At 57.3% G+C, this 11,158-nt stretch overlaps 1 protein-coding gene across 2 annotated transcripts in view; it reads left to right on the top strand.

The window, feature by feature from the left end:
• The first annotated feature begins 549 nt into the window (after nt 1-549).
• The window catches only part of LOC104619556 (1-phosphatidylinositol 4,5-bisphosphate phosphodiesterase gamma-1-like), a 17,059-nt gene continuing 6,450 nt past the window's right edge, over nt 550-11,158 (top strand). The window contains exons 1-17 of one of the 2 annotated variants that reach the window (XM_010285476.1): nt 550-769; nt 6,523-6,672; nt 6,782-6,875; nt 6,988-7,035; nt 7,669-7,753; nt 7,886-7,966; nt 8,057-8,091; nt 8,590-8,662; nt 8,775-8,876; nt 8,956-9,074; nt 9,175-9,260; nt 9,452-9,572; nt 9,689-9,857; nt 10,145-10,264; nt 10,479-10,586; nt 10,689-10,876; nt 11,093-11,157. In XM_010285476.1, the coding sequence (XP_010283778.1) occupies nt 550-769; nt 6,523-6,672; nt 6,782-6,875; nt 6,988-7,035; nt 7,669-7,753; nt 7,886-7,966; nt 8,057-8,091; nt 8,590-8,662; nt 8,775-8,876; nt 8,956-9,074; nt 9,175-9,260; nt 9,452-9,572; nt 9,689-9,857; nt 10,145-10,264; nt 10,479-10,586; nt 10,689-10,876; nt 11,093-11,157 (1,864 nt within the window). Of the gene's footprint in view, nt 770-6,522; nt 6,673-6,781; nt 6,876-6,987; nt 7,036-7,668; nt 7,754-7,885; nt 8,092-8,589; nt 8,663-8,774; nt 8,877-8,955; nt 9,075-9,174; nt 9,261-9,451; nt 9,573-9,688; nt 9,858-10,144; nt 10,265-10,478; nt 10,587-10,688; nt 10,877-11,092; nt 11,158 lie in introns of both variants that reach the window. The other variant, XM_010285475.1, reaches the window with a different exon arrangement.

The following is an 11,158-nucleotide window of genomic DNA, read 5'->3' as shown; positions in this document are numbered from 1 at the left end:
TGCTCCCCAGGCTGGCCGAGCACCCCTCGGCACCCCTTCGCCGCACCTCTCTCCCAACCCCGGCCCCGCTTGGCCCGGAGGCCGGGGTGGGATCCGCCGCCTCAACACAGGCACCATCAGTTTTGGGGTGACTTTGCTTTTTTTGGGCTGGGTTTTCCCCCCACGCCACTCTCTTCACCCACAAAGGTGCCCCCGCCATCCTGCTGTGACCGGATGGTTTTTCTCCTCCCCAGCTCTGAACCGCAAGGCCATCACCACCGGCACTGCCCATCTTCTCCCACCGCTGCTGGATGCCAACGCCGGGGCCAGATTCAGCCTCGGCGAGAAGGTCACGGTGCCTCCAGCCCACCCTTTTCCTCCTCGCTGCCGCCAAGCCCGGCGCTGTGCTGCGGTCATCGTGCGGCAGAGGGGACGTCGGCCGTAGAGGAAACCCGTGCCCGGGGCAAGCAGAGAAAATCCCAGGGGAGGTTTTGGCTATTTGGTTCGTCCTCTTCTGCATGAGACAACCCCGGCTCTGCGGCTCCGCCGGGCGATGGCCACGCAGTGAAGATGTCCGTGGCCAGGCTCAACAGCGTCAATGGCTTTCTGGAGGACGGCAGGATGGAGGCAGGGGACATGGGCAGGATCCTCCGCTGCCTGGAGATGGGCACTGTCCTCACCTTGTTCTATCAGAAGAAGTCGCAGAGGCCGGAGCGAAGGACCTTCCAGGTGAAGCTGGAAACCAGGCAGATCATCTGGAGCCGGACACCCGAGAAGGTGGAAGGGGACAGTGAGTATCGGTGGCCGTGGCACTGAGGGCTGAGGATGTGCCAGTGGGATACCCACCTGCGGTGGGGTGCCTGACTCTGGGGTGTCTGGCCATAGTGGAATGTCCTACCATGGTGGGGTGCTTGGCCACGGTGTACCTAGCCATGGTGGGATGCCCACACACAGTGGGGTGCCTGGCCACAGTGTGTCTGGTCGTGGTGGGATGTTCTACTGTGGTGGGGTGCCTGGCTGTGGGGTGCCTGGCTGTGGGTACCTGGTCGTGATGGGATGTCCTACTGTGGTGGGGTGCCTGGCTATGGGGTGCCTGGCTGTGGTTAGATGCCCTACCATGGTGAGAGGTCCTACTGTGGTGGGATGCCTGGCAGCAGTGGGATGGACAGCTACAGTGAGGTGTGTGGCCACAGTGGGGTGCCTTGTCGTGTTGGGGTGGCTGGCCATGGTAGGGTGCCCACTGCGGTGGGGTGCCTGGACATAGTGGAGTGCCTGGCCTCAGTGAGGTGCCTGGCCACGGTGGGGTGCCTGGCCAACTGGAGTGCCTGGTCCGTGCCCAGCGCTATGGAGTGGCTGGTCATGGTAGGGTGTCCAGCTGTGGTGGAGTGCCTGGAAATAGGGGGGTGGCTGGCTACGTTGGGGTGCCTGGCCACAGTGGGGTGCCTGGCCATGGTGGGATGCCTGACCATGGTGGGGTGCCCAGCTGCAGTGGGATGCCCTGCCATGGTAGGGTCTCTGGCCACGGTGGGGTGTCTGGATGCAGTGGAATGCCCTATGGTGGCAGGGTGCCTTGCCACAATGGGATGCCCAAAGCTGCAAATGCGGGACCTGCTAGGTTGAGGAACCCTCGCCTCCTCCATCGTGGCTCACCTGGCCCATAACTTGCCATGGGGCTCCAGCTGCTGCCATTTCACCCCTGGGATTTTATACCCTCCCTGGCAAGGAGGTAGACAGCTACCACCTTGCCTGCTCATTGTGCTTTTAACCCCAAAAATTAGGTGCTCAGGCTGCTGGGGCAGGCAGCAGCATGGGGTGGAGCATGGTAGTGGCCCTACGCAGCCCAGAGAGAACTTGGCCAGCTAAGTTCTGCCCCACGTGCATTAATGATATCAATGCAAAGTTTGGATGGAGCCTGAACTGGTGGGAACTGGTGGTGCCAGGATCTGGCACAGGAGATGCTCCCACTGGAGGATCCCTAAAAATCACCCTTCCTTGTGGATTCGCTGATGCCTAGTAGGTCATTGGGGCATACTCCCACCACCAGGCTTTGGTGGGGCTCCATGCCTTGGTGCTCGTTACCTGGTTGCTCATTACCTGGAGACTTGCACCTCGTCTTAAACTGAGCTAAAAAGAGCCAATGGATTAAAACACAGGGTTGGCCTGACACAGAACCATACCATCACCTCATCCCACAACCCCATGTGGGGAAAAACCCAGTTTTGGGGTATCATCACACCTGGATGATGGCAGAGCACATCCTGGAGGTTTGGGAGATGGCAGGTGCCATTTCCCTCAGGATTTCAGGGGTGTGCCCTTAAAAATCACCCAGTCACCCACCTAAAAATCACCACTCATTGCTAATTTTGCATAAAATGGAGCAAAATCCCTGGGAATGTTCAGCTCCTGCTTGGAAGGTCTGACCCTGAGGTGGGCTGCTGGCCGTGGAGAGGCTTTGAGTTGGGAAGAAGGGTGGCACCCAGAGATGAGCATCGGCATGAGCAGGATCCGTGCTTGTCCGGACCTGCTGGGTGCAGGAGGCAAACTCACCACCAGCCCTTGCGGGGAAGCAGATTTGTGGGAGGAGGAGGGATGAGCGAAGGGAGGAAGAGCACCCATTTTTGGAGAAGTGGTTTTGGTCCTCACAGGGAAGTGCTCATTCTCTGCTCGCGGAAATAATGTGTTTCCAGCTCCTTGGGTTTTTTTGGGAGTACCATGCGCCACCAAGTCGGGGTCTCAGGTCACTCCCGATGCCCTGCCTCAGTTTTCCCACCTAGGGATCTGGCTTATCCCATGCAATGGCCCAAAACCCACCGTGGGAATGAGTGGGCATCCTCTGAGGTCATCTAGAAGGGGGGGAAAAAAAGGAAAATCCCTCTGGAAATGGTACAGTCCTTCCATCCAATCCCACCAGCTGCTTCCTCCAGCCCTGGATGGGAGCAATCCCGGTCTTGGTGCTTGTCTGGAGCATCTTCACCCCCTGGTCCAGCCCCTCTCTCTGCTCTCACGTCCTGCCACTCACTGTGATTTTATGGAAGCGCCAGGATCTCCTATTCATCCCTGGGGTCTTGCTCCCAACCCTACGCCCAACCTCACGGCTGCCCCGGCCATTTTAAATCCCCCCTTCAAGCAGGCACCCTGCTTGCAGAGGGATTAGCAGGGTCCACCGACAGCGCTGATGTCTCTGTTACGGACTGGCAGGGCCCCACACCATGCAGGCTAATTACATGCTTTGTTAAGCAGCCGATGGATGCATGTCCATGCCGATGGGGTCGCCTGTAGCATCACCTCCAAAATTAACCTCATCCTGGAGGCTTTCCAGCTCATCACCCTTGGCAGACCCAGGTCCCCAGCACAAGGATGAAATCTAGCGGAAAACAGCCCAAAAGGGATCTTTGCAAGAAATTAAAAGAAATATGAGTGAGGGCAGCTTGGCAAACCCAAGAGCATTTCGGAGGGGTGGTTTGCCACAAGGACAGCTAATTGGGATCACACCTCCTGCCTCGCTAATGCCAAATAATTAGAAATAGGACTGTTTGGGGAGGAGAAAATCCTGACGCGGTTTAACACCACCAGACCAGGATGAAATCTTTTATTTCAGGTTTTAAATCACCTTCACAACAGCATGAGGAGCCCTGGGGGATGTGGCCACCTGGTCCCCCCCCATACAGGAGGATCTGAGCTGCCCCATGTCCCACAAGAAGCAAGGACGGAAGCAAACACGAGGGGACGTGGCTCATGCCACTGTGGCTCTGCCTGGGCCAGTGGGATTTCCCAGCACAACCATTCCCTCCAACCACTTTGCTTTGCTTTTCTCCTGGGAAAACTCCCAGGCTCTCAGCATCACTGAAAGCCACTGGGCAGACCCTGGTCCTACATCATTTTCCCACCATCCCTATATTTAAAACCTTCTTTGCACTATGTTGCTCATTTTGCATTAGAAGAAAAAAGGGAATTTTGCAGCTGGAACTGACTTCCAGAGTGCTTTAATCACCCAGGACCCCTGAGACAATGCAGGGAGGAGTTTGGAGACATAGTTCTGACATGATCGCTGCAAATCCGCTGCAGATGTGGTTTCCAGGAAGCCGCCGTCCGCGTTGCATTGTTCAGCCCCGCGCCGCTCCCTCTTCCTCTGGCTTTTTGCAGGGCCGGGCTACTTGTCCTGAGGAGAAGGACTTGGGAGTCCTGGTGGATGAAAAGCTGGACACGAGCCGGGAATGTACACTTACAGCCCAAAGGCCAACCGTGTCCCGGGCTGCCCCCAAAGCCGCGTGGCCAGCAGGGCGAGGGAGGGGGTTCTGCCCCTCTGCCCCGCTCTGGGGAGACCCCCCTGCAGGGCTGCGTCCAGCTCTGGAGCCCTCGGCACAGGAGAGACACGGACCTGCTGGAGCGGGGCCAGAGGAGGCCCCAGCAACGCTCCGAGGGCTGGAACAGCTCTGCTGGGAGGACAGGCTGGGAGAGCTGGGGGGGCTCAGCCTGGAGCAGAGAAGGCTCCGGGGAGACCTTCCGTCAGCTGACCAGGACTCAAAGGGGGTGATAAGAAAGATGGGGACAAACCTTCTAGCATGGCCTGTTGCAATAGGACAAGGGATGAACGGTTTTAAACTAAGCGAGGGGAGATTTAGACTAGATATAAGGAAGAAATTTTTTATGATGAGGGTGGTGAACCCCTGGCCCAGGTTGCCCAGAGAGGTGGTCGATGCCCAAGCCCTGGAAACATCCCAGGTGAGGTTGGACGGGGCTCTGAGCAACCTCCTCTGGTTGGAGATGTCCCTGCTCACTGCAGGGGGATTGGACTAGATGGCCTTGAAAGGTCCCTTCCAACCCAAACTGTTCTATGATTCTATGGTTTTTGGTAGTGCCCAGAGGTCAGGTCTGAGGCCAGATCATGGCAACGTTGAAGCCGGGGGTGGCTGCGTTGTAACTTATTGGCAGAGGCTCAGTAGCCACCAGCCTCTCACCCCTCTCTGTTGCCCTGGGACAACCGGCAGTGGGCAGGTTTGGGGATGTGTATGTGGTTTTTAAACTATAAACCCATTTTTACCCACAAATACTTGCCTGTTTGTACCAAAGCGGGTTTGCTCTGAGCCATGGGGGCTTAACGGAGCCAGCAACAGGGATTAGTTTCTTGAGATCTCATCCCAAAACAAAGCACACGCAGGGGTGCAGACCCCCCATGCATCGCTTGTGCTGAAATCACACCATGGCCCATGAAATTTGGCTTGCAGTCATTCAGTGAGGGAAGGCTGGATAAAGCCTCCAGTGTTTTCTGGAGCTGTTCTGCCAAGCAAAACTATTCTGCACCTCTTTTCTTGCTTAATCAGCTATATTTCTCCCCCACCCCTTATTCCTCCCTGCATTCGGCTTTTCTTTCCCAACTTTGGATTAGGCTGAGGGTTTCCATCGAGGCACAGACATGCCTGCACCCTTCCCCACCACCACATCGGAAATGCAGCTGGGCTGGAAATTCTCCGGGAAATGACCCATTTCCTCAGCAGGACAATACCCCAGCATGGTGGTCCGGTCGCCCTCGGCCGCACAAAGCCCTTTCCGGTGCCGGCACCTCAGCCCCAGAGGGTAAAGCTCCCCAGGGGTGATGCTCATGGTATCAAGAACAACTTTGGGTGTTATTACTAATATCATCATATTATTATTCTGCTCCCGGTGGGACTTGTCCGCTTGGAAAAACCAGGGGTTGGAAATCTCTCCCGGCTGTGTAGCAGCGAGGAAGACAGCAGTCCGGAAACCCAGCCCTCCCGCCACCGGCAGGGCTTTATATAGCGAGATAATGAGAGAGCAGCACGGCAGGAAAGAAACGCCCTGTGGTCTGGGCTGCCAGGGCTCCAAATTGCCACCTTTGGGCAGATGTCTTCAATTAAAAGATGAGCTCAGCCTGCCCCAAAGCAGGGTCTGTCCTGGGGAGGAGAAGGCAGGGGAAAGGTGGCTGGTGATGTGCTGGTTGGGATGGGGCAAGCTGAGCCTGGAGGACACATGGCACCCACAAAGCTGGGAAACTGGTGGGCAGCACTGTGGGCATGCCACATCCTGGGGACATGAGTCGCTGGAGTACACACAGGAGTGAGGTGCCACCACACACCTGGGGGCAGTTCTGCAGGGGACACCCCCATCCTGGGGACGTGATGCCCTGGAGGACATACGGCCATGGGAACCATGGTGCTGTCACACAAGTGCAGCAACAGTGCAGGAACATGGATCCCTAGAAGATGCATGGCCATAGCACCTGTGACGGTATTGTATACCAACGGGCAGTGCCACAGGGATGCCCCACTCTGGGGATACAGTTCCCTGAAGGATATGCAGTATCCATAGTGCCATCACACTAGCAGACACATCACTGGAGGGCAGTGGGGGCCTATTTCCCTAGAGGACACATGGCCACAGCACCCATGATAACATCACACAATGCTCCCCAAAGGGCATGTGGTCTCCCAGCAGTCCCATTTCCCACAGCGTCCCTGAGCCCCACACATGTGTCTGCGGTAGCAGGGTAGCTGAGGACAGTCCCATGTCCCTCTGTCCCTGCAGTCGACATTCGGGAGATCAAGGAGATCCGCCTGGGGAAGAACTCGCGGGACTTTGAGCGCTACCCCGAGGACGCTCGCAAGCTTGACTTCACCATGTGCTTCATCATCCTCTACGGGATGGACTTCAGGCTACGGACGCTCAGTGTGGCCGGTGCGTGAGCTCCCTCCCCATTGCCCCCACCCACCCTCGGGCTCTCACCCCCTCCTCAGCATCCCATCTCCCCCATCCCAGCCTCACTACCCTCCTCTTCCTCCTCCAGCTTTCTGTGAGGAGGACATAAATCTGTGGATAACTGGCCTCAACTGGCTGGTGGCAGACACCCAGAAAGCCCAAACCCCACTGCAGATTGAGAGGTGAGGAAGGACCCGTAGGTCCCATTTCCCAGTCCCCATTCTGGGGACAAAATCCTCCTGGGTTTGGTCTCCTCTGGAGCTGAGTGCCATCTGTCCATCTCTTCCCTCCCAGGTGGCTGCGGAAACAGTTTGACGGGATGGACCGGTCGCGGGAAGGCAGGTGAGCACCGGCATGGCCCAATGCTGGGAAGTGGCCGGAGGGTTCGGCTGGACAGGGCCATATCCCCCCAGCTGTACCCCAAAACTGGAGGCTGAGCCAGGCTGGGAGCGGAGTTTGTGGGGAAAGGTAGTATCAGGTTACCTGGGATTCTCAAAGGCACAAAAATCAGAGGCTCAAGTGCAAGTCTCCTCCTCACTGCTATACGGACCATGGGCACCCCGATGCCTTCATGCCTGCTGCTGCATTTCCACCAGCACGAGGACGGGATGGACAGCCCATAAACATCTCCCCAAGACAGGAAAAAACCCAAATCAAGTGAATTTGGACTTAACTTACTATGGGGATGGACATCATCTTCAGATGTGATGATGGCTTAGAGCACCCAGATTGTTCCCAGATGTGCTCCCTTTGCCTGACCCTCTGCTCACATTTGCACCAGACTCCGTGTAATTAGGGGTCCTGTGCCACTGCGGGGGTCCACAGCGTGATAGGGTGGAAGCTCTATGCCCAAAACCATGCTGGCACCAGGATCTGGGGTGGCACACGCTGTGTCAGGAGCTGAGACCTGTCTGGGGTTTATCCATCCTCTGAGGGCTGTGGCCAGTGCCCTGACACCAAGTGATCTTCCTGCAGCATCACAGTGAAGGACCTGAAGGCCATGCTGCCTCAGGTGAACTACCGCGTCCCCAACATGAGGTTCCTGCGGGACAAGCTTGTGGTAAGGAACCCCTGGGCAGCCCAGCTATGCAGGGAGAGGGTCCTCAAGTCCCTGCAGTTGGGCTGGAGCCAGCCCTGGTATTGCTGGCTCCGGTTGGGTGGCCCTGCTCTCATGCATCATCGTCTCCCACAGGAGGTGGAAGCCAGGAATGAGATGACTTTCTCCCACTTCATCCAGTTCTACAAAAACCTGATGTTTGATGCACAGAAGTCGGTAAGAGCCATGGCTTGTCTTCCTGAGCATCCCCCACTGGTGTGGTACATCCCCAGCCAGCTAAGCCTGGTCCCCTCCTTTGCCTTGCAGGTCATTGAGCAGCTGGAGCTCTCCTTCCCCTTGCGGTAAGTACCCAGGAGCCCAGTGGTTCCCATCTTGGCCAAGCCTCCAAGGGTCAGATCCATCAAGTGGGCAATGCAGCCGGTCTGTGGGGCAGAGCAGGGGATGGGAGCAGGTGTACGAGCATGAATATTGAGAGGGGATGGGAGCAGGAATTTTGAGTAGGGATGGGTGCCAGGGATGTAGGAACATGTCTCCCTGCCCTCCTCGCATATGCTCTGGCATTGCTGCACCCTCTGGCTGCATGCCCACCTCTACCAGGTCACAGGGTGACACTGGGAGTGTTTGCTCTGGCAGCACCCAACAGCTTGAGGTGCTCCTTGCACCCCCATGGCCTGCGCTTTCTCCAAGTCCCTTGCCAGCTGCCATGGTGACCAGGAGCAGGGCAGGAGTGGGGGGCATCAAGGGGCCAAGCTGCAAGTGGACACTGGCAGCTTCAACTCCTCCGTGGGACTACCCCAACTCCTGCTCCTGGTCATGGTGATGGCTGCTCCATGTTCCAGGAATGTGGACCGCCCCGAGCTGTGTCAAGTCTCCCTTTACGACTTCCAGAAGTTCCTGCTGCACGACCAGAAGGTGGGTGCCCTTAGAGACCCCTGCAGCATCTCTCTCAGACCCACCCTCGGGAACCACCATGGGATGCCTCAGCCTGGTCCCCTCCATAATGGTGGCTGTGTTTGCACCTCAGGAACCCTGGGCCAATGATGTGGGCATGGTGCGGGACTACATGTGCACCTACCTCAAGGAGAGCTCCAGTGAGGCAGCAGACCCTTCTTTCCAGCTGGATGAGGTGGGTGGCCCCATGTGGCACCCACCCAGAGGTGTCTCCCCACCCCTGGCAGTTTCTGACCTGTCTGCTTCCCTCCTAGTTCCTCACATACCTCTTCTCCAAGGAGAACATGGTGATGGATGCCAAGTATGAACGTGTGGTGCCTGAGGAGATGAACCATCCCCTGTCCCAGTACTGGATCTCCTCCTCCCACAACACGTAAGGACAGAGTGGGGTCTCCTCAGGGACCTCCATGAGCATCCCATCACCCTGGCCAGGGCAGCCCTGGCCACTGATGGTCCCTCTCTCTCCTCTGCAGGTACCTAACAGGGGACCAGTTCTCCAGCGAGTCCTCCTTGGAGGCGTATGCACGCTGCCTGCGCATGGGCTGCCGCTGCATCGAGCGTGAGTCACTCCAGCACCCTGCAGTCATGCTCAGTCCCCCCCCAGAACCCCACAGTCCATCAGACAGTCACCTGCACCCATCCCATAGCACTGTATGGGAGGTCCTCCATGTCCTTTGGGGGCCCAAAAACATGGTCCCCAGTGCACAGTCGGTGACAGACATGTATTAACTGAGGTGTCTCCCCACTCAGTGGACTGCTGGGATGGCCCAGACGATCTCCCCATCATCTACCATGGCCACACGCTCACTTCCAAGATCAAATTCCTGGATGTGTTGCACACCATCAAGGAGCATGCATTCGTCACCTCGGAGTAAGCCCCAGCCCCTGCAACACCATCACAATTCTGGGCCAGGCAGGCAACCCCTGCCTGAATTCCCCTCTCCTTTGCCTTCATCCCAAGCCGCCATTCCCACCTGCTTCCTCCAGGTTCCCCATCATCCTCTCCATCGAAGACCACTGCAGCATCGTCCAACAGAGGAATATGGCCTCCCACTTCAAGAAGGTGTTTGGGGATATGCTGCTCACCAAGCCAGTGGACATCAATGCTGATGAGTTGCCCTCACCCACCCAGCTCAAGAAGAAGATCCTAATCAAGGTGCAGAAGGGGCACCACCCCAAAGCTCCTGTTTGCAGAAGAGACAAAGACCGTGTTGGGTTGGGAGGGATGGTGACTCTCCCAAATCTTGGGACTCAACAGCAATATCCCTCCATGCACAAGCAGTAGGACGTTAGAGAGATGTCCTACTGCAAGAGAGGGGCAAGGGGAACAGGGGATAATGGAGGGGGACCTGCAGGAGCCTGAGTATGGCCTGAGAGCTGGGAGCTTAGTGTGATGGGGACAATGTGCCCACCACTGAGCTCCTCTGTCTGGGCTGTCCCCAGCACAAGAAGCTGGTCGAAGGGAACTTGTACGAGGAGGTCTCCACCGCCAGTTACTCAGAGAATGACATCAGCAACTCCATCAAGAATGGCATCCTCTACCTCGAAGACCCCATTGACCACGTAAGGGTCTCCCTGCTGCTGGTGGCTGGGGGACGAGTGGGGTCTGTTGGACAGGGATGAGCATCAGGGTTTGGGTTGGGTGTGGGGCATGGGCTCTCCTAGACCATTGCAATGCCATGGCGGGACGGGGCAGGGGCAGAAATGGAGGTCTCAAAACCCCGTCCCTCCATGTCACCATCCTGCCCACTTTGGTGATGCTCTTCCCCCCTCCCAGACCTGGAGCCCCCATTATTTCGTCCTGACAAGCAACAAGATCTACTACTCAGAGGAGACGTCCCGCTACCAGTTCAATGAGGATGAGGAGGAGGTGGAGCAGAAGGAGGTGTGTGAGGGGCAGGATGCATCCACAGGGCAGGGGGATTTAGGGAGGATTCTGTGGGGAGGGTGAGAGGGTGGCAATGCCCATTTTGTGGTGAACTTGCAGGAATTCAACAACAATGAGCTGCACTTCACGGAGAAGTGGTTCCATGGGAAGCTGGGAGGTGGCCGTGACGGGCGGCAGATTGCTGAGAAGCTGCTGCACGAGTACTGCACCGAGACAGGTGGCAAGGATGGCACCTTCCTGGTGCGCGAGAGCGAGACCTTCGTAGGCGACTACACCCTCTCCTTCTGGTAGGAGCCCTGGGGGCAGGCAAGATCCCACTGTTCCCGAGCCAGTCTGGGTGTCCCACTGGGGGTCCAGCTGATCCCTGGTTTGGCAACTGGAATGGTGTTTTAGGTGGGGGGAAATGCCACCTTTTTGTGTGGCACATAGACCCCCGAGCATGGGATGGTGGGGACGTGGACACAAATTGATTTGCTCCTGCCTTCTCTCCACCACCATGGCAGGAGGTCTAGCCGGGTGCAGCACTGCCGGATCCATTCACGGCAGGAGGCCGGCGCCACCAAGTTCTA

This window comes from Phaethon lepturus, unplaced genomic scaffold, assembly GCF_000687285.1.
Source record: "Phaethon lepturus isolate BGI_N335 unplaced genomic scaffold, ASM68728v1 scaffold20784, whole genome shotgun sequence".
In the NCBI taxonomy this organism is placed as follows: Eukaryota; Metazoa; Chordata; class Aves; order Phaethontiformes; family Phaethontidae; genus Phaethon; species Phaethon lepturus.
The sequence above is the reverse complement of the archived record's forward strand: the minus strand, read 5'-3'. Positions and strand labels throughout refer to the sequence as shown.